Below are 26,471 nucleotides of genomic sequence, written 5' to 3'. Positions count from 1 at the left end.
ATCCCTGTTAAGCCCAATACTCTGATGATCCCTTCATCTTTCCCACCAGTGAAATCTAGAGCCGTTAAGTTGGTACTAAGATGACCATGTAGCTTTATTATTCAAGCCATAAGTAATGCACTCTTCAGACACATTTCAGTAGCATTTCAAAGATCTGAAAGATAGCACAAATATTTAATAGATGCATACAAATTACTTTTGGAGACTAATGTAGTTATGAACATAATAGACTTTATATTAATTTCCCTTCCCCTTACAACTTACAAAAGCAACATACAAAAACTGACAATTTTCATTACTGAATGTCCAACATGCTGTAAAAATTCAGCCTATCTTATTTCCCCCCAAAGAAAGTTGGTATACAAACATTAAAAGTGCAAATTTAAAATGTGATCTTGGTATTAAATACAGCTGTATCTCATTTTATAAGCAAAGTATTAAATGGCAAAATAGTTCGATCACCAGAGCAGCACATTAAATAATTATGATAGCAGCATCCAATGAACATTACATCCCCAATGATAATCTCAGAGCCAGTTTGTCTTCACATCACTGTTTAAACCCTGAACCCACCCACCACCCCTTCCCTCCCCACAAAACCTAAACAAACTGTTAACAGATGCTAAAGATATGAAATTGATACACAAGTCAGAAAATTTAGAATCAATGTTTAAAATAACATAGTTCGTCTTACTGCCTAGAGTGCTGAAGAAATTAACTTGTCTTGTTGACCATATGTAGTACATTTCAAAACACAGCAAGAGCTAAATAAAACTGGAGAATAAAAATCAACTTCCTTATTTTTGTGGCCATGGATCACAACTCTCTCAAAAAAAGATTTGGCATTTAACACAGAACCCTCCCAAACATTCTGTAGGGAGGCTGAGAAGGCAAGTAGAGAAACAGAATAATAACAGTAACAGCAGCATTGCATTTTATCTTATTAAAGAAAAGCCTTTAAATAAGGACAGAAAAAGTCTCTAATTATAACCTACCTTTTATTACCTATACCTATATTAAAACCCATTTTTCAATATCAATGTTAAGACAATTTGCACTATTAAATAAAAGCTTGGCAATAATTACAACTTCAGGGTGTGGCCAAAAAAAAAAAAAGCACTAACATTGAAGAACAAGGATTTATATGTGTTATAGCACTATTCCTTATAGCCCTATAAAGTACTAGCAGCAACATCAAGGGCTACTATAAAATGTAGAGTCCTTTACCAAGTTCTTCCTTAATTCATTTAATAATAAATAAGAATATAACATACTAATAATGTTGCCTCCTAAAATAGATTGGTCTGATGCCTCAGGATCTGCTCCTTATCCTTTCATAATGTCAATGCCATTTTATTGCTAATCAAAAAAAATACCTGCTTTGCTGCTCGTTATACAAGACGATCTGGCCTTTAAAGAGAGCCACAGAGCAGCAGAATCGAATTCCAAATTTTCCCTCATTCCATCATTAGCAATATTACTACTCAACTGGAAAAGGTGCAAAAAGGTGGAAGAAGAGTTTATACTCTGTACTCTCTGCTGTTTGTTCACAGTTCAGAGGAAAGAGGAATAGATCAAAGTTTTAAGATCTAACTCAGGGTACCTAAAAAGAATCAAGTTGACTATTAGGATGGTCCCACTGTAAGTGTCTATCATTCTACCCACAATTCTCAGACCAACTTAACAGCTCCGAGAAAAAAAAAATTTCAGTATATGTTTCTTAATGAAAACCATCACCTAGAAAGTGCTGCAATTATAAATTCAAGCCATAAATCACGCTCATATTAACGTCTTGAAGCAGACAGAAAAATGGAATAAGTAAATTCAGGAGCCAAGCTCATGGTTTAAAGTTTACTGGAAAAAATGGGAACTAAATAGTTAAAAATCTTGGGTCCGAAATATAGCAATATCACCATTCTTTCAGCATGACAATGAGTTTTGTTAATATGGTGAGAAAATTTACATGTTAACTACTACCCCTGTATTAAGAGTGTGTGTGTGTGTGTGTGTGTGTGTGTCTGTGTGTGTATACACACACACATCTCAGATAAACACATCCACACAGGAAACACTGATTTGACATGAAACTATCCTTTGGAAAGTAAATATTGCATCAAGTTACAATAAATTAAAACAATGCTGTATATTTTAATCACTTAAAATAGGATTACAGACTTTTGCACAGAGAATTACAGTAATCTACAAGAGCACTTCAACAGAAATCTGAATAACAACGCTCAAAATAAAACGTCTGGTTTTCTTTTACAACCAAGCAGTACGAACATTAGGGGGTTTAGGTCTCAGCAGAGGGCCACTGGATGCATCAGAAAGTGATCTCTCACTCTTCCGGCTGAGCGCACTTGTAGCACTAGATGACCTGGAAGCTCCTCCTGATAACACACAAACAAGTACGGGAAATTAGCTAATCACTTAAAATCTGGTACAGGCATCTGAGATTCATTTTCTATCTTTCATCTTAAAACATTTTTTAAGTTTAAAAAAAATGTAAAAACAGAAGGTTGAAATTCTCCCTTTCTTTTTCTTCAGGATGATACCAATTTTTGGGAAGTGGGGGCAATTTGGAGGGAGAAAAGGAACAAAGCAGCTATAATATAGTGGGAAAAAAACCAACAGATTTGGAGTCAGCCAAGAGATATGGATTCAAGTCCTGGCACTGCCACTTACTGGCTGCGACCATTTATCTTCTCATCTATAAAATGGAGCGTTCATTATCATCCCTTTCCAACTCTATTGGCTAAGTTCCCAAGAACCATTTACTAAACACAGACAACATACATTGTACTATTCTAGGCCCTGAGGAGAGGACAAGACAATATCTACTCTCATGAATTTACCACCTAGTAGAGGAGAATAATTTTTAAAATACATATTTAAACAGGCAGAGATGGAATGAGAGATAATTCTGCTACTGGGTTATTGTGAGGATCAAATGAAAGTACATGAAAAGTGATATGTAAACTTCATATCAATTATGACGATGATGATGATGATGATGATGATGATGATGATGATGATGATAATGATGGATAGTGAGATTAAAGGCTATTAGACATGTAAGTCTGGCACGTACAGGATGACAGAACATACAGAAGGCTAAAAAGGTTAGATGGTACCAGATTATAGAGGGCCTTTAGGTGTTCTGAATATATCATGAGATAAAGCTTTATACTTTATCCAAGAGTTAACAGGAAGCCACTGAGATAAAGTATAACAAAGTGGGGAGGGGATTCAAGGTGGGAAGATTCAATGGTATTCCTAGAGGTTCATTTACGATCACCACAAGACATCATGTTAAGTTGTACTTACAACTAACAGACAGAATCACAAAATTTCACTGTTGGGACTCCCAGAGTCTACCTAACCCAACCCACAGGAGAATCCCCTCTGACATATGGTCATCCAGCCTGTGAAGGAAGACCTCTTGTGAGGGAGACTATACCACTGATAACAGCTGAATTTGCAAAGCACTTTACATATATTATTTCATTTAAGTGTGACACAAACCTATGAGGTAAGTACTAGAAATATTATCTCCACCTGTAAAATAGGAAAACTGGCTCAGGAAATTTAAAGGATTTGCCTGTGGTCAATGTTAGAGATGGGATTAGAATTTAGAGTCTTTCTGATTCCAAATCCATCTTCTGATAATACTGGAAAATTCCATTTTTAGAAAGCTTTTCTTTACATCAAGTTTAAAACTGCCCCTGCAATTTCCACCCACTGTTTTTAGTTCTGCCTTCTAGAGCCAGCAAGACAACTCAAATCCCTCTCCTGAATTAAAAGCCCTTCAGAGATCTGAAGGCAGTCCATTGGGGGAGCTTCCATTCCCCAAATCCTAAGATTCTCTTCCTCAGGCAAAAGGTCCACAAGGTCCTTCAACTAATTCTTAAGTAACATGATCTTTAGGCCATTCACCATCTGGCTGCCTTCCTCTGGAAACTCTACAATTTACCAAGGTCTTTCCTATGTCATCTAGGCCAGAAAACAATATACCAGATATGCCCTGATGAGGGGAAAGAATAATCAAATTATCAGCTCGCTGGTACTGGTTACTACTGCCCTCTCTTCATGCATCCCAAGATCACATGAGCTTTTAAAGTTGCTAGACAGCATACTGTTCACTCTCACTGAGCTTACAGTCAGTCCACTAAAACCCCTACATCTTTTTTTCAGATGTATTACTATCAAGCCAGGCCTCTCCCATCTTGCATTTGTGAAGCTGATTTTAACTCAAGCATAAAACTTTTCTTCTGCTTCTAATACATTTCATCTTCTTGGGTTCAACCCAATGTTTTGGTCTATTCAGATATTTTGAATCCTGAGTCTGCCATAAAACTCATCAGCTGTCCCTCCTAGCTTTGTGTTATTAGCAAAAATGTGAAAAACATGCCCTCTACACCTTCATTTAAGTCTAGTGCAACTGATAAATAATATGAGATTTCATTAGGGCACTCCACTAGGCAAGTCAACTTTAGGCTACTTACTTATTTATTCTTTTGGTCAAAGCATTCAACTTGTTTCAGACCCATTTAATGATATTATACCTAGATTTGCAACATGGTTCTTACACTTAACTTTTCTGTGCCTCAGTTTCAGCATTTGTCCAACTAGAAATAACATTTCTAGCACTTATTTCACAGGTTGTAATGAGGAAAGCTTATCTTAAATCTTAATGTACTATATAAATATGAGCTGTGTGCTGTAAGAAGCCCAGTTTCCCTATGAAGAGGAGAAAACCCACATGAGATTATAAGATGTTATCAATAATTCTAGCTAAGAAGAATCTTTGACTTTGAGACCACACTGGCTATGAATTAAGTGTTCTTATGTTAATAAACACAATGAAGTTGGGATTTGTCTCTACTTAGCTATAGCATCTCCAACTGTTCCACCTCATGGCTTCCATGTAATACAAATGGATCTTGGCATTACAAAGTACTCTCTTAAATGAAATGTTCACAATCTGTACTCATGTGAATTAAATGTCAGGCATGCCAAAGAAAATGACATGTTGCATTCCAAGTGTTAGCATTGTAAGAGGCCTCTGCCCTTATCATGTTAAAGAAAACCAGTTATATGCAAAAAGGTTAGGTTCAAAGAAATAAACATGCAAAAAGCAAACAGCAATATACTTACTTAGTGGACTAATCTGACTAAAAGTAGACTTCACTTGTCTGGAGACTGGGGAGGCATTTAGGTAGCCCATATGGCGATGATAGTCCATCAGTTGTTCTGTGCGTTTCATACCTACTGTTGGCTTCACGGCCTCAAGTCTTTTCAATAAAGCCTTCATTAAAGAAAATCAATTTAAATGTGTAAGTTAGAAGGAAGAATTAGAAAGACCCTCATCTAGAACTCTGAATTAATATTTGTTATGTAAGTTATGTGGAAAAATATTGTGGATCATTTGAAAACAATCCTAACCTTTTAACAGTTTCAAAGTTATATTAACTTATTAATATATTAATATTAATTAACCTATGAGGTAAGTACTAGAAATATCATCTCCATCTGTAAAATAGGAAAACTGGCTCAGGAAATTTAAAGGATTTGCCTGTGATCAATGTTAGAGGTGGAATTATTATATTAAAATATCAGAGAAATCTAGAGTTTATACCCTATTAACTTAGAAGTCAATTTGCCAGCTATTTCTATTCTGATATGTCCATACTGGCACTTAATTCATTAACTTGGAAGAAAGTCTTATGGCACAGCAGAAAAAGAGCTGCTTCAGAACCAGGAAGACCTGGGTTTCCGACTCACTTTTGACATATCATCTGTGTGAAGGCACATCACATAACCTCTCTGTTTCTCCAAGCATCTAAGACTGTAAGTTGTAGAGAACAGTCACCGGAGGTTCCCTACACCACATAATGACAGGCCTGGGACATCTGCCCCTCTCTCTGCAAGCATAAATGATGTTCAAAGATCTGGATTTTTGATGACTTGTGTGCTCCCTCTGCCAGTACAGACTGTAACCCACCCTCTCAGACTATCCAGATGGTCTGAGTTTGCTATGACCAAGACGCTAACTACAATGATATGTCTACCCAGCTTAGCTAAGTTAGTCTTTGCTGTCTGACACAAGGTCCTTGGGTCAGAGCCTTTTTAGCATGACCGGGCCAGTCACTGCTTGGGCTCTACTGCTGTAGTTTTTGAGAACCAAGTCACTGCCCCACTCTGATGAAGCAAGCATGAGAGCAGGTCTTTAGTGAAGTAGTGAAATGTTTGATTTTCCTATAGAAACAGTATTATAATAGGGTATTAAATTTCTGATCTAAAGAGTGATATCAAACTTTTTAATAATATAACCACAAATACTATACTTAATCAATTATGAGTGATATACCTAGACAAAAAATAGAGTGCAAATCTTTCTAAAAGGACTATACAGTACTTAGTCATGTAACACTACATTTAATATGACATACTATCTTGTCTTTGAAATGTTTGCTTTATTTTTCCTGCAACCAATCAGAAGGAAAAAAAACTTTCATCTAGGTTTAAAAATCAGAAGTTTCTTTGGGTATCTTTTAATAGTCACAGGTATCCTTACATGTATATTTTTACAGCTGCTATAGTACCTTTCATAGGTATCTTTAGTCTTTTGGGGAAACTTAAAACTGATCTGATGTCCTCATTATAAATTATCCTATACCAAATGGTTGGTTTCCAAGGATTTGAAAGCAAAAAATACTTGTTCTTTCTTTCTTTGAGAGGCTTTTCTAAGATCAGCTCTGCATATCACCTGCTTACTTGTAAACTCAGGCTTTTTAATGATGCTTATTATAGATGGCAGCCTATATTTCTAAGCTTGGTACCTTTATAACTATCACTCTCTGGATTCCCTATCTCTGCTTTTACAATAGGGCAAAATGATAGGATACAGAATTTTCCCTCTTTATTTTAAATTACAAGACAGTGACAGTCAGAAAAATGAAGGTGCCTACAATTTATCTGTTAAAATCGGAAAAATTCTTGTACTACCTACTTCACAAGGTCAACATGAGGAAAGTGCTTGGTAAATACAAACACACTGCACAAATGCAAACTATTATTTTAAATAAAATTTTAAAGCAATTTCTGAAAGCAAGAAGCATGGCAACTGTCACTGTCATTGTTAGAACATGGACATATCTAAAGAAACACTTTGGCTCAGCTTCCCAAATCACATGTGCCTACCCCAAGTGTCAGTCTGTTTGTCAGATGGAAATGGCAAGCCCAGCAAAAGTCTAAGTACGTGCTAGAGCCAAAAATAGCCCTTGCTAAAGTGCTGACTATAATTTAAACACTAAAGCAGATTTACATAGGTTTTAATACATTATAACTTTTAAGAATTTGTTTCCATAACACATCAAAATGGGAAATCACTGTCATGTAGCACTTGACTATTACCGTTTTCCATTATTCTCTAGTTCTTAGCTGTATAGTAATCTCTAAATCCTAAGTTCTTTGAGAACCTCAACTGTCTTCTTGTTTTTTTGTACTCCTTCAGTACCTAGCAGAATACTGAGACCAGAGCTGGCATTCAATAAATACCAGGTGATTGACTAGGAAAAAAATTCTGCTTGGTTCCAAGTTAAATGTTCTACAAAAACTTTCACCTGTCACTCAAATCAGGCTCCTGTTTTACTGAACCAATCGGTCTAATTGTTTTCTTTTTGTCTGGGAACATACACTCCTATCTAGAAAGGCAATTAATCTTTCTGAATTTGTCTGTTTCTGACTTAATGGCAAGCTGGTGAGCAGCTTTTAAGGAACTGAGTTTTTCACTGTTCCTGAAGTGATGCAGTACGGACCAGAGAACTAGAGCTGCTCTGAGGCACCATTTATTCTTCCAAAGGAAGGACAGAGAGTAGAAAAATCAAATAATTAGTCTGAGTAGTACATATTGCTTTAAGTTCAAATGAAGAAACTAATCAAAAGAGAGAGTTCTTTCCTCTGGGGAAAAAAAAACCCAGACTACAAGTATAAGGGCCTTTTCATTTTTATACTTATTCTTTCGTTCCTTTTCTCTCTTCTCACACTGAACTCTGGATATTATGACTCCATCCAGACCAAGGCTCACTACTTCCCTCTTAGAAGCTTCATTCATCATTCACAGACAAAGACAAAGTGACTTGCTCAGGGTCACTGATAAATTGAAAAAATACTAGCAATTATCTATGAAAAACTGATTTCTAGTTAGAAGTATAAAGTGTGAATAAACAAAGTCATCTCGTTGCTAACTTTTCCTATGAATCAGGATCATTCTTTTATTTTATACACACATGCATGGAGATGTGTGTGTAAGAAGTTAGTTTCAATCTTTAAATTTTCTTTCAGTGTTTAAAGAAGTTACATTACAATGTCACAAGAGAGAAATGTCACAAGAACAACAGCTCCCTCTACTGGTCAAAATTACTATTTGCTCTTACTTGGTTTTATATATCTACTGACATAGTGCCTGGCACATAGTAAGTACTTAATAAATGCCTTAATATTTTTTTAATACTCTAAGTTTAATGCTCTAATTTAAAAAAAAAACTTCATTCATTTAGCTGGCCCTATGACAGGGGAAAATACTACTTATCCTTTCTTGAAAATGATTAAGAAATCAATTCTACTTAGGCAATATGTCTTTATTACCTTCAAATATAAATAAAAGTTTTTTCTTCACCAACCCACTCTACTGAAAATCTTGTTCCAAAGGCACGTAGCACTTAGTTCAAAGTGTGCTAGAAATACACTGATTATAACTAACTGGGAAGCATAAAAGCAGGCTCTGAAGTTCTCAAAGAATCAATATCTATGCTTCAATACTAGCAAAGCCATGGCCTTTATTGGCATATTCTGAGTTTCAGTAGCAAGGCAATGATTCAAAAGCAGCAAAACTAGGAAGGAGGGAGCTCCAGCCAGTACCTGTTAAAGCCCCAAGGCTCCTTCCTGTCCATACAGTGAGATACTCAGTATAACTTGCCTTTTCTTGCTATTCTGCTTCCACCAACCCTACAGCCCTCAAAATGTTCTTATACTACTAAGGGAAAAAAAAGATTAAAAAAGATGAAGAATCAGAGGAAAATAAAAGCTTCTAGGTCTACAATAAAGTCTTTGGTGATTCAACAGATCATAAACTCCTGGAAGCATCTGGACAGATTACATCCTTGGTATCTCCCTTTATCATCTTTGTCTCAACCTCAGCTCTAAGCACAGTGCTCTACAGGCTCAATAAATGTTCTTAAAACGTTTAATTGCTGCAACCATTGTTTTTGAAAAGAATAACCTATGAAATTATTTTGAATACTTCTACTTCGTACAGAGAGTACCATCAATTATAACTTACTTCCACAGAAAGATTTCCTTCTTTCTTTTTTTTTTTTTTAAGACACAAACCATTTTAGTCATCTGGACCTTACCTGAAACAGAAGAGGCTTTCAGCACAATAGAATCATGGGTCGGGAGATATTTTTTAAAAAGCTGGAATGCATGCACACAGGAACAGCAATATTTTAAGATGACCCACTGTGATGACTTTGCCATTCTCAGCAATACACGATCCAAGACAACTATGAAGGAGGACTTTTTTTACTTTCCTCATTTTTCTTGGGGTTTTTACTTTGGTCTATGTTTTCTTTTACAACATGACTAATATGGAAATTATGTTTTGCATGACTACATATGTATAACCTATATCAAATTGCTTGCCTTCTCAATGAAGGGGATGGGGAGGGTGGGAGGGAAGGAATTTGGAACTCAAAATTTTAAAAATGAATGTCAAAATTTGTTTTTACACGTAATTGGAGAAAAATAAAATGCTAATGTTTTTTAAAAAAGATGGAATGTACCTTAAGAGTCACTTATTCCAATACCTCCTCAATTTATCAAGCAGTGACTTCCCCTCAAGAAAATACAATTAAGAAGTAGCAGAGTAGGGACTCATACCCAGGCCTTTTGACTCTAAATCAAGAGGTTTAACAAATTCATGATGGGAACCAGGCTATCTTAGGGCTCAAGACAGTTAAGAAGGGATAATCTGGACATAAACCCTCACACTACCTTGAAGTTCAGAGAAGGGATCGGGAGGATCCCATGGCCTGGGACTCTATAGCTGCATAGGGAGCTCAACAAGGAAGCCAAATTTTAAAAGGGCAGGCACAAATGATGGAATCAAGGGCAGGTAACGTTGGAGGGTGGAGGGGAAGGCCAGTCCTGTGTCCTAGTACTCCGAAGTCTCTTGCTAGTGTTTGCCCACCTACAACAAAGACTGATGAAAGTTCTGGAGCAAAATGGCACTATGATCTTGTTTGAAGTTCCTAATGACTTTAGCAGGTGGTTCAGAGGGCCCAGTGTGCCAAGGGGATACAGGCTTTTTAAACTGGGATACAGGCCTGGAGAAGTCAGGTATTGCTCTGTTTTGTTTGGTTATAAAAGGCTCTGGACGAGGTGCTAGAAAACTTGGACTTTAGTTTCATGACCTGGGGCAAGTCCCATGTACTCTGTGTCTCAGTTAACCTCACCTATAAAATAAGAGGGCACTCTAATATTGCAGTGACCTGTAAGGGGCCCCTGTCTATGAGTTCAATAACTTTCAAAGCTCACCAATAATGTTTGTCCAATGGATAAAATTGTCTATTAAGGTCTATTCCTGTTTTCAGATAACTAAGAAGAAAAAAGCTACAATTTACTTTCTTTTATCAAATTACCTTTTGAATAGAAAATATGCATGCATTTTCTTTAGTACTTCAATGGTCGGGGGGTGACTTACCAAGTTCTCTCTCTCAATCCTTTGCTGTTCCTTCTGTCTGTTGAGAGCACTGTGGTACAACTTCGGTGGTGGAACAACAGGTTTCCTAGGAATGGTACTCTTAGCTCTTGGTTTTTCAGCCTGTTTGGATAGTTCTTTTAGCAACCTTTGATTTTCCCGATCAATCTGTCTTATCTCTTCCTTTGTAAAAGAGTAGTTTTTCTTAGGTGCTGGAGAAGGTCGATCAATAGCAAATTTTTGCTGTTCTTTTTTGTCTAACTGCAAGAAGGCTTTAAGAAATGAACAGAAAATCCTCAGATAAAAATCATAAAGTAAAACTATATCACTAAAGTTTTAAAAAATCTGTATATATTTTTGTATGATTCTTTGCTCTTGATATTTAAAGATACTGTTAAGTGTTTTTTTTAGTATTTAATTTTTTCCCTTAACTATTATTTCCTGTGATGAACTCTTTACTGATAACTGAATTATACATCTGAATCATTTTAACTAGACAGACACAATAAATAAACACACTTTATTAAGCCAGAGCACACAATCTGTTTTCAATACACCATTATTTAAAAGACCTTCAAAAACAAAAATAAACTCTTCACCAGCATATTCCCAAGTTCTACTTATGTGAAAAAGCTGGCAAATAAGCACTTAGGAGGAATGAAAAAATGTGTCTTTTGTTTTGTCTGCTTCAGGTGGTTCTATATTTAAAGTACTGGGTGTTCACATACCAGCTCCCAAAGCACAGAAATCCCATTTGTTCCCACTAACAGTCTTTAAGGTACTATTTATTCTGCATAAGTATTAAAATACTTAATTTAAGAACTTAGTGCATTAGAAAAAGTCTTACTTCTCCATATAGTAGTCATAGAAGAGGAAAAGTAATCCAGGGATCATAAGAAAAATTTGAAAATATGATAGAATAGCTCTTGAACTTTAAAGTGCAAGGTATAAAACCTACTTTGAGAGGTCAAAGGGAACTGCTACAGGCAACATTAGTTTGACTACCAAGGCAAAAAAACACAAAAAACCTCTGGCTTATCTTGAAGGTATCATGAAGCTTACTTAATATTTCACTACACAAGTACTACCATTAAGTAAATTTCCAGAACATAAGCAGTATACAAAATACACACTTGTCTTTAAAAACCAAATCTTTCACCACTGATCAAAAACAGAAATTAGAATGAGTTAAAGCTATCAAGTAAGAAAATTCTTTGTTGTCTTTGATTTCTAAAATCTCTACTGATACACTTAGTTCTTATGACATTTCCCAATTACAATTTCCTTGACAAGTTATTAAAAATTTGCACTTGTGAAAAAGACATTAAAATAGATATCTGAAAGGGGCAGCTAGGTGGCACAGTGGATAGAGTATCGGCCCTGAAGTCAGGAGGACCTGAGTTCAAATGTGGCCTCAGACCAAACACTTGACACTTACTAGCTGTGTGACCCTGGACAAATCACAACCCCAACTACCTTAAAAAAAATTGATATCTGAAACAATATATTGAATATTTTAAAGATTTAAGTTCTTTATCAAAATGAGTTCTGAATTCTAGAAGATACCTAACACATTAGTTTTTCAGAATTCTGAATAAGAATATTACTAATAAAGGGGCAGCTAGATGGTGCAGTGGATACAGCACTGGCCTTGGAGTCAGGAGGACTTGAGCTCACATCCGGCCTAAGACACTTGACTTACTAGCTGTGTGACCCTGGGCAAGTCACTTAACCCCATGGCCTAGTCAAAAACAAAAAATGAAGAATATTACTAATAACATCTAACAAAAAATTCGACAAGACATTTTGTGCAGCAGTGCACTAAATGCTTATGATTTTCATATGCAACAACTATATAAAAATACAAGGTAGCTGTAAAAAGACAGGTACAAAATAGATGGAGGAACTGGATCAGGGAAGGCCTCTGGAAAAAAGTGGCGATTAATTGGGGCTAGAAAGGGCAAGTAAGAATCCGACGGGCCAAGAAGGGGAGGGAGAATATTGAGGGCTTAAAGACGGGTATGCAAATGCATGGAGGTAAAACAGTTCAATGCAAGTAATGATTATTTCTCAGGAGTCCATGGATAGATTTAAGGAAGTTCATGAACTTGGACAGAAAAAAAAAAATCACATCTCTATTTTTGCTAACCTTTGACTGATACATCTCCTTCAAATACTTAAAAACATTCCAAGAAGAGGTTCCTAGGTTTTACCAGACTGCCAAAGGAATTCACAACACAAAAAAAGTTAAGAATCTCTGATCTATCGTGGTGGCAAAGAATTGGAAACTGAGGGGAAGCCCATCAAATGGGGAATGGCTGAACAAGCTGTGTATATGAATGCAATGGAATACTATTGTCCCATCAGAAATGATAAGCTGGTGGACTTCAGAAAAACCTGGAAAGACTTACATGAACTGATGCTGACTGAAGTGAGCAGAACCAGAAGAACATTGTACACAGTAACGGCAACCTGGTTCGATAATTAACTTTCACAGATTTGGCTCTTCTTAGCAATGCAAGCATCTAAGTCAACTCCAAAAGACTCATGATAGAAAATGCTATTCATATCCAGAGAAAGAATTATGGAGTCTGAATGCAAATCAAAGTATATTATTTGATCTCTTTTTTTCTTTTGTTTTCTTTCTTCTCTCTTGTGGTTTCCCCCATCAGTTCTAATTCTTTACAACTTGACTAATGTGAAAAAAGGTTTAATATGAATGTATATATTGATATATATAAATATATATAAATAAAGTTATTAAAAAAAAATAACCCCTGGTCTAAAAGGTCAACTAGGTGGAAGAGATCAATATGAGACACAGTTGGAAAAGCAGAATAGTTCCAGACCATGAGCAGCCTTGAATGCTAGCCCAAAGAGTTTAACATTTTAACTTGGTAGGTAATGATGAATAAATGAAGTTTTTGAGTGAAAGAAAGATAGGATTAGATAGCTATGTGTGAAGATTAGTCTGGCAGTGACCAGATGAACTCACTGGAGAGGAAGAGAGGAGGGACAGAAGACTATAGTTTTAGGAGGCTAGTGAAACAGTATTTAAAGGAAAATAACGTGGTGAGGTACAGTAGAAAAAAGAGAGGAAGGTAATAAAGATAGTGCAGGGAAAGAATGGTCAGATTTTGAAAGTTAGATTTGTTATTAGAGATGAAGGAAAAGAAAGGCTCAAAGATAATACCAAGATTTCAAATATTGGAGATTGGGTCAGCAGTGGTATCATGGAGAAAATAGTGACATCAGAAGAAGCAGGTTTAGGAGAAAAATAATAAGCTTGCTTTTGGATGTACTGAACTCGAAATGCCAAATGGAACAGGTAGGGAGAAAGACCCTATAGGCACTGGAGGCTCATCTAAAGCACAGAGAAGGTGAAAGCTAGAGAAGATTTGTGAGAGCTCGTTCACATAAAGCTTAAAATTGAACTTGGGGTAATGAATGAGACTGTCAAATGAGAGTGTACAGAAAAGAGGAGTTCTGAAGACATTTATGTAAGTGTGCATTTTGAGATTTACAATGCACTTTACAAAATATTTGACCTTCACAATAATCTAGTGTCATTAAAGAAGTATTTCAAATACTTTTCACCATTTCACAAATAAGGAACGGGAGGTTCAGAGTCTTTATGGTGCATCCAAGGTCACCACAGCTGGCAGTGCTGGAATGTGAACCTAGCTCACGTCTAAATATGGTGACCTTTCCAATCCACAACAGCTGCCTCCCACATTTCTAAGGGAGTTTTATACTGTCTTCAGGACTTGTCTCTGGACTCTACCATACCACAGCAGGTTTCTTACCCTCAAAGTTCACTCCACCCTTGGAATTCTTATACTGGAAGTACACTCTGCCCATATGGCCCCTTCCTCTGATAGGCTGATTCTTCCCAGAACTGTCTTCTTCATTCCTCTCTGGTTTCCTCTCCAGACTCTCAGGGCATCTTCCTTTCCACTCCCTCCCCCTTCACCTTCTTTCCATGTGCTGTCTACCTCCCATTAGAATGAAAACTCTTTGAAGGAAGAGACTGTCTCAATTTCTGCTTGTATTTTTATTCCCAGTGCCTAACACAAATCACAGTAAATGCTTAATAAATGCTTTCTGACTTGACTTTTCATACCAGTTAATTAATACACTTGTACCACCCTTTATATATTTTTTCAAAGCACTGATACACAATATTTCATTTGATCCTTATTACATACATACAGACTAGATGGCAAATGCTACACCAGGATGGAAAGATTTAAAGTCTGTGCCAATAATGGATTAGAGTATTAGACTAAGCTTTGGAGGCTCATCACCATGTTGGACTGAGGGTGATGACTTTTTCTGCCTAAACTCATGAAGATCATGTATTATTTGGCAGTACTTAGCAGAGGAAGGAAGAGAGGAAAGGCTGTGGCCTGAACTGCATATCTTTGAAGCTTAAAAAAAAATAACCTACTTACTTCAACTGAAATTAAAGTAAGCTTGAACTAATTCAGAACATTCAACTACGCATTAAGCATCTACATGGAAAGTACTGCCCTGACAGTGAAAGAGATACAAGATTTTGGGAAAAACAAGGTATCTACCTTCATAATCTAACTAGGAGATATGATACACAAATAAGAGGAATGCAAACAAAGTAACATGTAAGTCTCACATTGTAAGATCTGAGGAAGAAAACATTATCACCAATGGGGAGGAGGGAAATCAAGGAAAGCATCATGAAAAACAAGATATGAACTGGGTTTTAAATGATGTGAGCAGTCAGAGGATCTGCATGAAAAAAAAATGCTCCAAATCTCTAATAATTAGGGAAATGAACATTACAGCAACCCCGAGGTTTCACCTCATACTCATCAATTTAACAAAATAAATAAATAAATGATTAAAGGAACATAATAAATGTTGGAGGGGCTGCAGGAACACAGGCACATCACTGCACTGTTAGTGGAGCTGTGAATTAGTCCAGCCATTCTGTAAACCAATTTGTAACTATGCTCCAAGTCAATCAACTGGGCATGCTTTTGACCCAGTGATACCTCTACTACACCTAAACTCCAAAGCAATCAAAAAGGAAAAGGACCCATCGGCAGTTATTTTTATACTAGTAAAAACCTGGAAACTAAAGAGATACCCATCAAACTGGATAATGGCTAAACAAAGTATGGTAGATTAATGTAATGGAATATTATTATGCCACAAGAAATGACTAAATGAATGGTTTTACAGAAAACGGAAAAATCTGTAAAAAATAACACCAAGTAAAGTGAGCAGAACCAGGAAATGATATACCAACAATAATACAATGCATAGTTGTTACAAAGGTTCTATTTCTCTTTTTTTTTCCAATGTTAAGGTAAGAGGAAGCGGGGAGGGTAAGGAAAGAAAAGATACTGAAACATCTTAAAATGCACATTAGACAACATAAGGAAAGCCAGAAGATAAGCAGCACAGTTTTGAATGTTACATACTGAATTCGTCACATACTAAAACAAACTCTATATAACCAACATACAAATATATACAAAATCAACTCTGTATAATAGATATGCAGTTTTGTGTAGAATCCTCTTCTTCCATCCTACTACCTATGTGGAAATGTTCATTTTATTTGGTATTTAAATTCAGAATTTTAAAAAAGAAATGGAAAAAGATGGGCAGGAATTTCATAGCCAGAGAGAGTACACTCTAAGAATAGAGAATGGCACAGAAACAGGCAAATTTCAGTTTGGCTAGAGGTAAGGTATTGTTGTTTGTCCTTCCTTCTTGAAGAGGACTATCATGTCGGGAAGGTGATGTCATGACTTGCAAGTGAATTGGATTTAAGAGAGACAGGGCTGTGCAAAGTCACCAGCCTCCCTCTCTCCTCCAGAGCTCCAAGAGTCCAATGGCAAGATATAGATCAGGATGACTAGAGAGGGCCCCCGAATGCAGTGGGAGTGTGTCTGAGCCTATGCCCATTCAGTGATTAAGGCTAGGTAAGAAAGGAGGCAAATAATGGCTTCTTCGGCAAATAATGGCTTCTTCTACCTAGTTTAAAAAAAAAAATCAATCTGGGAGAGGAAGACCCTCCGGATTTCTGGCCAAAACAGAAACAATTACTATTTACACTCACTCTGAACCATCAGAGCCCAAACCTGGAGGCTGGGACCTATTGCTGGCCCATCAACGAGAGCCAGAATGATTTGGATTCCAGGCATGGTCCTTAAAAAAGAAATCTCGCCCGCAAACCTCAAGATATCTTGAGAGGTTTCAGCAATCAAAATTTATATTTCTTTGGGCAGAGTACCTGCAGGTAAGGGTATGATTCCCTATGTGGACAGAGGTAAGGTAGGTAGAAGAAGAAGAATATAAGTTAAGGCTGGAAAGGGGTGTCAGAAAGTCAAGCTGAAGACCTTTAACTTTACTCAGTAAGCAAAGGGGAGACAATGAAAGGTTTTGAGCAAAAAGGAGGCATGACCATATCTATACATCGGGATGGTGTCTGGTAGTAGTGAACTTATAGTGGAGGAAGAGATTGGAGGCATAAAAACCACTGGAAGCCCAATGCAATAGTCCAACTGGGTGATGAGGAACTTGTACTACAAATAGAAATGGAATGGAGAGGAAGGTTTAGATGGTGGAGATATTGCAGAGGTAGAAGTGGCAGGCCTTGGTAAATGATTAGTTTTGAGAGTTGAAGGAGAAAGGAAAAGTCAAAGAAAACTTTAAGGTTTAGAATGTAGAAGACTAGGTGAGCACAGGTTTAGAAGGAAAGGCAATAAAGTTTGGTCATGGAAAATGCTGAGTTTGAGGTACCAATGGGTACAACCATGTGGTGGTGTTGTTTAAGTAATTAGAAATAGGAACTGGAGCTCAGGACTGAGCAAAACACCTGCATTGGAAGTCATCTGCTTAAAGATGATTGCCAAAGCTATGAAAGTGAGTAAGATCACCAAGGAAGACTACATAGAAGGAGAGGGTCAAGGACTGAAATTTGGGGACCACCACATTACAAGGCTAGGAAGAAGAAGCAACAAAGCAGACAGGTAAAGTGTCATTAAAGGAGTGAATTAGTAAAGTAACCCTTCTCACAGCTATTTCTCAGAAACAGGGAATGATTTCTGTGCCCCTCTCCCCTCTCCTCTCACCCCTGACCCATGTTTGTAGGAATAATTGCTTATTCCTTTTCCAAATTTAAATGAGATTACAAGAAAAGGACAGATCTGGGTATTTAAAATTATTATCATCTGAGAAGAGTGTAAAGAAATACCATGAAATTATAATATATCATCAACTATTTTTCTGACACAACCCATCCTAACCCTGAATATTCAATATTTTCTAGCCAAGTTAATACAGCTAATTTTTAACTCTAGTTAAGGCTAGATTCCCAGATATAAAAAAGCAACATCCACTCTGATTTATGCTGTTATATCTTTTCATTGCTATTTCTTTCCTTTCCAATTTGTCTGCCTAACACAAGATCCTATGCCTTATTATCTAATACCTCTTTTATTTGGAAAATCAAATAATTCCAACATATGGAATAAGGACATTTTTATAATTTGGAGAGGGTATTTCTTAACATTCTTTAAGTCAACTGCTTATTTTTAAAAATCTAGACTTGTAAGTTCATCAGCTAGGGATCTCCTGATGCAGAAATTCCTCCCATGCAGCCCAAAATTTCTAAAATGGGATAGTCTTAGAGATATGCCTAGGGGCATTGAGAAGTAAAATGCCTGGACAGGCTTACAGAATCAATCTGTATCAGAGGCAAATCTTAAACAAAGATCAAAACTTAATCCACTTCTACTCATTGCTCCAAAATGCCAATGTTTTGAAAACACACTCTTCAAATTCTAACACCAGGTCTTGTAATCAGTGAATAATATAGTACACACGGTGTTTTATGCATGGCAATATGTCTTAGGTGTTTTTAATAAAAGTCTAAAAACAAAGTTGTCAAATATACACTTTCAATATCTACAGATAATCTTTCAGTGACTAAATTGACACTTATCCCACTACTAGGAATATATCCTAAGGAGGTCCAAAGCTTAAAGATCCTATATATACCTAAGCCAAAATAACAAAGTGGTAATGAAGAACTGGAAACAAAGAAATAATTCTAAACAATGTTCTAAAACAAAGTCTTGCTAGTAACCACCTACTACTGAGTTTGTGGTAGTTAGAAATCAATTTTTAAAAATCCAAATGTTCTTAACCTTTGATTACATTTGAGACCTTTGTAAGAAATGTGCAATAGAAATGTCAGCCACGTTCAAGACCCACTCTTACTCACGGCAAGATAGCCTATACAAAAGAATCTATAGATTTAGAAAGATTAATAAGGCTGAGTCAGTCATATAAAGTTCATTAAGCAGAGGAATGGATTAGTCACTGCAATAGAAAAAGAAGAGAATGAAGTAAAGACATATTAAAGGAAGAATTAAAGTTGCACCTGTCTAAATTTGGGGAAAGAAAAGAATAAATCAACGGTCATTCCAAAATTTCAGGTGCAGATGACCAGGAGATAGGTGGTACAATTCATAAAGAGGTAACAGAGGGAGCATTTGAAGATTGATCTGATGATATATATTTGAGAGTTATCAGCATATGAGAGGAAGACACAAAATGGCTAAAAATAACCTAACAAGGGTTCAACCTGCTCTAGAGGTGGCAGAACAGAAGTAACAAAATAGGAACCTCTGAAAGGCTTATTTCTGATGAAATGTAGTAGTTAGAATTATAATATGGGTCTCCAGTCCTAAAATGTTTGCTGTCCCTTTTTACCCCCCTTCTTCTAATATTAAACTTAGAGAGTTGAGGAATGGAAGAGATAAACTCCTACATGTCTCCAGGAAAAATAGACTAGTAGTCAAAGAATGTGGGCTCTATTCCTGGCTCTGTTACTAATGAACTTAACTGATAAATAGACCTTTAAAATGAGATCTATGTAAAAAGAAAGACAAATACAGGTATACAATGATAACATGTAGCACAAGCCAGATGAAGGGAGGGGAGAAGTGACAGATCAGAATTCTATTCAAAACAATTTGGTGCCTGTGTGACCTTAAGCAATGTAGTTCCCTTCTTTAGGATTATTTCTTCATTTGTAAAATAAGTGCATAGAACTATAAGCTCTCCAAGGTCCCTTCCAGTTCTAAAAAAGATATTAATAAATATATTAAATGATATACATTACACAAAATCAAATGTCTTTTACAGTCCAATTATTATACAGCTTCCCCTGTCAATTTCTAGTCCTTGTCTAGTGTCTAGTTTCTAGGACCAGGAAATTTTTCGAGTATCTCTCTGTGATCTGGCTTTTTGAGCACTTACTAATCTTAACTGTAATTCAGAGAGGAAGCAAGGCACAGGGGCACTTATAAGTCCTGTATAAATGCTACTTATATTATTATAATATATGAGAAGGCAGATACTAGAGTTTATACCATTCTCTGCAACAAATATCTGAACTGGACCTTCTGGTTAGATATATTACTGCATTTTCACTGACTTCTTTCACACTCATGCTACGAATTTATCTCCATTTTTCATAAATGAAAGCTTTATTTAGTGCTTAAATAATCCAGTAGCTGAAGTACTCAAAACCAATCAAATACTAACAGGTTTTAAAATTTTATTACTTAAGTTTTAAATGGCAAATTAGATTTTTCTAATCTATTATGAAAATATATATTGAGTGATATGAGATTGCCATTTTTTAAAAATTAACATTTTTTTTAACAATTATACCCTGACCAAAGAGACAACCTTGATTGAGGGCTGATTTACATGTATATTTAAGAGGCAAAGAAATTTCCATGTAGTCTGCATACACACTTAAATAATATGATCAAATTAGTTCTTTTCTTTCAAGTAAAATAAAACATATGTTTTACACTCACAAAGCCTTATAAAAGAAGCTGGTAAGCAAATCTTTTTTTTTTTTGCTCTTACTAAGCCTGTGTATCATGTACTATCTGTTGAATAGTTTTGATCCCGAAAGACAACTTCTTCAACTTCCAAGGCCCCTTATTTGAATTAAGAAGGCAGACTGAATTATCTGTATCCTTTCCTTCCTAAACCGGCTTTAAAAACTCTCGATTTTGGGGCTTTGTCTCAAAGTCTCATCATCTTTTTGCTTTTTTAAAACTACCTTTTGTAGTAAATAAGACTACTCCAAAGAAGACATTTTAATTGAAAAAAATTTCCCCAAAATCAAAAGTTTATTTGTCATATAGAAACCTTTAAAGAAAACTGTTGGGCCTTTAACTTAAAATATACATATGATTTAAATCAACTTAAATGTTTTACTTGTACTTTTAATTCATGTTAAATAGTTTTCCCTTTAGCTATGTGTACTCTGATATTGCCCCAAAATAGTAGTTGCCATTTTTTTTGTGGTAGTAAGATACAGTAAATGGTAGTCTTCCAGAATAAAGGACAAACAACAAGACGATATAGTGGAAAGGACAGTAATCAAACTAAAAGTCTAGATCCTCAGTCTGCTCCTCACTAGCTATGTGACTCTGGGCAAATTCCACAGACCTCAGTCTTTGCTTCCGCCAACTGTGAAATGAAGAATTGGAAACTGATTATGTTTGAGGTCTCATCCAGTTCTAAACTTGTAGGAGTCTATATTTTGTTTGCCTATATCATGACTGACCATTTTAATTACAAACACATAACAGGCAGCAAAGAACCACATCTGCTCATTTGTAGTGCATGGAGCCCAAAACAGAACCATAAATATGTGGAAACCTGACAGCTTTGAAGCCACCATCTTCCAAAATCCATTTTTCCCATGATAAAGTTGAAATGGAAAAAAAAAAGTGTCATAGAAACTTTAACTCTAAAGCATAAAAATTTTAAAATTTAATACAAGTGTATCACAAAAGACTTAAGTGCAAACATTTAAATTCCAATTTAAAACGTGAAATTAAATGTTACTACTCTCTAAATCTTTTTTTTTAAAGAACAATTACCTTTCAAAAGCTGATTCAGGTCCAGTGTATCATGTAAGACTTTTTGTTTACATCTGTTGTCCAAGTTGGATTCTACTGAAAGCGATTTAGAGGCGAGATTGGGTCCATTTTTTTCTTTCCCTACTTTGGCTGATTTCAGACATTTTGAATTATACTTTGAGTCTTCGAAATTTCCAAACGTTTCTTGTCTCACATTTTCTTGCCTTTTTACTTTTGTTTTCTGATCATTTGATGCAGCCAGTTCAAATGACTGAATTGGGCTGATGTCTGGAGTCGATAAAGGAGTCACATCAGTCACAGTATCTTCAGATTCCTCTGTGAATTCGCCAAGTTTTGGTTTAGAATTTATGGATGGTGCTTCTGTTGACTTTTCTGATTGGCATTTTTGTTTTGGTGACAGCAGAGCTAAACCAGATGCACTTTTCTTTGAAGATGACTGAGGTGAATCAGAGAGACAGATATCAGATTCTGTAGCTGAACAATCTGTATCTGTACTTGTAGAAGATGAGGAAGATGAAGAGGTGGAGGAAGAAGAGGAAGAGGAAGAAGAGGAGGAAGAAGAAGAACTGATTTTGTTATATTTTTTATTTGTACACTTTTTAAAACTATTAGATGGTTTAGCTGACTTGGGTCTGATATGACGTCTTTTCCCATCATCACTGCTCTCTTCTTCATCTGTATAGTAATCATCTTCTCCTTCTCTTACTATTTTTGGGATTCTAGTTGGAATGGTTAAATGTATTTTTCCAGTTGCTGAAGTATTATATATATTCTTTGATCCCGAACTTGCTGAGGATGAAGATTTTCCAGTACAGTTTTCTAAGGAGTGATGTTCTGATGATGTTTTCTCTTTCCTTTCATTTCTCTTCTCAATAAGATGATCTTCCTTTGTAAGCACACCCAATTTAAAATCTAAATTTTCTACATCTGCTTCTCTTTTTCCATGTTTGTCATATTGTTTGTCAACTGGTGAAATACTGTTTCCACATTTCTTTTCTTCTCCATCAAAATCACTATCAAAGAAAGAATGGTCTACTTCACCCTCTGACATATCTCCATACTGGTCCATAATAGCAAAAATATTCCTGAGAAAGCAGAAAGTGTTACTATCAGAACAAAGTAATTTTCAAATACAGTAGCTCCATAATGCCACTATATCTACAGGTAAATTTCTATATTATAAATGCTATGCTTAAATAGGTAGGTTCTCCTAGGTAATTTTCTATTCTTCCCAATCTGATGTTTAACATATGCGTATAAAAGCTGGTAATTCTTTTAAAATAGTTTGTGACAACAAGGTCTACTAGTCTTCAAACAATTAATATGTATAAATATGAAGTATGGACTCTAAATCTATGATCTGTGATCGTTTAACATGACAAATTACAACACAGGACACATTGCTGACAGTATCCAAGAGACTTCCTACGAGTAAACCCAGAAAGACATTAAGACTTTCAGGCAAGAAAGACAAGGTATTGCAACAGAAAGCACAGCCAATTACAAGCACCTTTTTGGCATGGGGGAATCTGACTGTCAATGAATTTCACAGTCTGGCTTCAATTTAGCTTTCCAGACTTAATCAGGGATTATTACTTCTCCGGCCATCCTAGCCTACTGGCTGTTCTCCATTCAGGATGCTCCATTTCCATCCTCTGGATCTGAGCACAGGCAGTGCCAGAAATGCTCTTTCAACTCATGATGCTTGGCAGCTATGGGGCACCAGAGCATACAGACTGCTAGGAAGGGAGTCAGGAAGACCTGAAAGCAAATCCAGTCTCAGACACTTATTAGCTGTGGGGTCTTGGGCAATCACTTAATCTCTGCCTGCTTCAGTTTTCTTGACTATAAAAAGGGGATAATAACAGTACCTACCTCCCAGGGTTATTTGTGAAGATCAAATGCAATAAAATTTGTAAAGATGCTTAGCACAGTGTCTGGTTATATAACCATATGTATTATGTATATTGATATCTATATCTGCATCCATATATAAAACAAGTTACATAAATGTTTGTTCTCTTCCTCTTCCCGCCCCCCCTTCTTTAGCTCAGTTCAAGTACCACCTCCTGCCAGAGGGTTTTCCTGATTCCCAAGTTGTTATCAATTCTCTTCTTTCCTAAATTATTTTCTATTTGTTTCACACGTATTTAGTCATTTGTGTACATAGTGCTTTCCCTCAACAGAATATTAGGGCCCAGGCATAGGTTCCCAAAGTAGGTGATACTGCTCCCTGGGGGGCCACTGGAATGATGGGGTAGGAAGGGCCATAGTAGCCTTGGGTACAAATGGGGGCATATTGAATAAAAACAGGGTTAACCTAACCTAACCCCAGGGGGGGTGTTGAGAAATTTTTTTTAAAGGGGGCAGTAGGCCAAATAAGCTTGGGAATCTCTGGCTAGAGGATAAAGATTTTTATTCTTGTCTTTCTAACCCTATCACCTACCCCAGTGTCTGTCATTATCAGGTACCAAGACAAAGGACTGCACCCCTTTTCACTCCCCAAAGCCATTACGTTAGGCACAAATTTCTTTGGGAGACAGGAGTGACCGGGTTATGAATGAATGCAAGGAGCAGATGTTTTTAACAACAAAAAGATTCCTGCTCTCCAAGCTATCATAACTTCATATACCGTAAGTAAAGACTGTATTTCTCAAAAAGGTAAGGTGGTTTATCTCCCAAGCAATTTACATTATTAAAACAGTAAAGCTAGGGAAAAAAGGATCTACGACTACTGCTACTTATTCCTCACTCAGCTCAGAAGTTACTGGTGTACTACACATAGCTCAGGAACACCGCTGTGGTTTTTGCACTTTTCCATGTGTACCTTCATTTTTAAAGTGAACTGTGAAAAGGCATGTTCAGCATTCTGTGGAAATTAAAAAGTAAGAATAAAAAAAATCACAGATCTAAAGCTGGAAGGGACTTCAGACGCCATTTAATCTAGATTCTTTTTTTATAGATGAGACATGTGAAGCTGAGGCAGGGTAAGTAATTGGCCCGAGGTCATATATGTATTAAGTGGCAAAGCCAGCACTGAAATCCAGGTTCTCTGATTCCAGCAGCAGTGACCTGTACACTATACCAAAAGATATGAAAAGTTACCATGCTATTTTCAAACATGGTAAGAAAATGGTGCAAAAAAGGATAAGCCTAGTTTCTACAGGGAAAATAAATAAGAGCCAAGCTTAAGTCTGTTTTGCTCCTGTGGGCAGTTACGGGATGACAGAAATTAGGCAATTATAACTGAAGAATTTTTTAAAATGCAAAACTACTTCAAATTTTATTGACTGAACTTAGGATGATGAAACTAATATGCTGAGAATAAAGAGTAATAAGCGTGATGTGTGGTAAAGCTGGCTTGAGAATTAAGCAGACCTGGCTTCAAGTCCACTTCTGTCACACACACACACACACACACACACACACACACACACACACACGACCCTGGGGCAAGTCTAACCTCTAATCTCTAACCATTAACTTCTCAGTGCTGCAGACAACCCACAAGGCTTTAAATCGAAGAGCAAGTGTCAATCTGCATTGGAAGAGGAAGTTCCTTTTACAGATTTGATTTTTTTTTAATTAAAAATAAGTAAAATATCTTGCGAATACTAAAGAGAATAAGGAAGATGAAGAGGATGACAGTAATGAAATTATAAAGAAGAATGAACTTTAAAATTAATAATAAAGCAAGAAGAAGAACAGAAAATAGGCAATTTTCAGGCAAACCACTAGTGAAAAATTTATATTGTTAAAAACTGCACAAAATTTTCTTAATAGTAGCCATTTGCCTCTCAAATTAATTTGTATGATACAATGGTTTTTCCTTTTTTTAAAACAATGATAATGAATGAACTAATGAAATAATTTAGAAGGCCTTTATTTGCTACAGGTAGATTTATGAAGAAAAAGGATACCAGATCAAATTTCTCTGGATAGCCTTATAAAGAAACTTGAGGGGCAGCTAGGTGGTGCAGTGGATAGAGCTCTGGCCTTGGAGTCAAGAGGACCTGAGTTTAAATCCGACCTCAGACACTTGACACTTAACTAGCTATGTGACCTTGGGCAAGTCACTTAACCCCATTGCCTAGTCAAAAAAAAAAATTCTACTTCTTCCACTGAAGTCCTGCTACCATGCCTCATCAAGATTCTCTAAGGCTATGATGGCAAAGCACAAGCTTTGGCATATCCTATAGCAAGTGATTGGCTGGACCATCACCAAGACGAAAGATTGTACTCATCTCATTGCCCACAGAACATGTGTCTGACTCCTAAGACAGTCTATCAAAGTTTAGAGAGGCTCATTAACCCTAAGCTTGGTTCAACTGATTTTCTGTGGTCAAAGCAACTGATGAAGATCATCTACTAACATGTGGAAAGGTTTATAAAGTGCCCAAAGTGATGAAGTAATGGATCTTTTATTTTTTTTATAGCTAGTATATTGGTTGTAAAGACAATCTATGATACATTAGTATTTTTATACATGCTATTTATACCATACCTACAGAATTTCTACATAATCATTAAAAGTATAACTTTAATCATCCACATTTTACAGCACCAGGAAAATAAGTTTATTACTTTCTAAGGGTTTACAGTTGTATCTTTGCTTTTATATAATATTTATGTTTATGATTCAGGGATGAGTCTAGTCATAAATACTGTTCTTATGGGAAATTCTTATTCACTTTATAATGAGAATTTCCAGGACATCATAGAGTAAAGGTAGGAAAAGTAGA

The 26,471-nt window shown here is 36.2% G+C and overlaps 1 protein-coding gene across 1 annotated transcript in view; it reads right to left on the bottom strand.

The window, feature by feature from the left end:
* Positions 1–69: 69 nt before the first annotated feature.
* CFAP97 (cilia and flagella associated protein 97) overlaps positions 70–26,471 on the bottom strand; it is a 32,025-nt gene continuing 5,623 nt past the window's right edge. The window contains exons 2-5 of the mRNA XM_021007678.2: positions 21,730–22,814; positions 10,766–11,034; positions 5,158–5,308; positions 70–2,390 (exon numbers count right to left, since the gene is read on the bottom strand). Coding sequence (XP_020863337.1) covers positions 2,263–2,390; positions 5,158–5,308; positions 10,766–11,034; positions 21,730–22,798 — 1,617 coding nt within the window. The 5' untranslated portion in view covers positions 22,799–22,814 and the 3' untranslated portion in view covers positions 70–2,262. The remainder of the gene's footprint in view (positions 2,391–5,157; positions 5,309–10,765; positions 11,035–21,729; positions 22,815–26,471) is intronic.

The sequence above is a fragment of the Phascolarctos cinereus genome, unplaced genomic scaffold (assembly GCF_003287225.1).
Source record: "Phascolarctos cinereus isolate Bilbo 61053 unplaced genomic scaffold, phaCin_HiC Scaffold_9;HRSCAF=440, whole genome shotgun sequence".
Lineage (NCBI taxonomy): Eukaryota > Metazoa > Chordata > Mammalia > Diprotodontia > Phascolarctidae > Phascolarctos > Phascolarctos cinereus.
The sequence above is the reverse complement of the archived record's forward strand: the minus strand, read 5'-3'. Positions and strand labels throughout refer to the sequence as shown.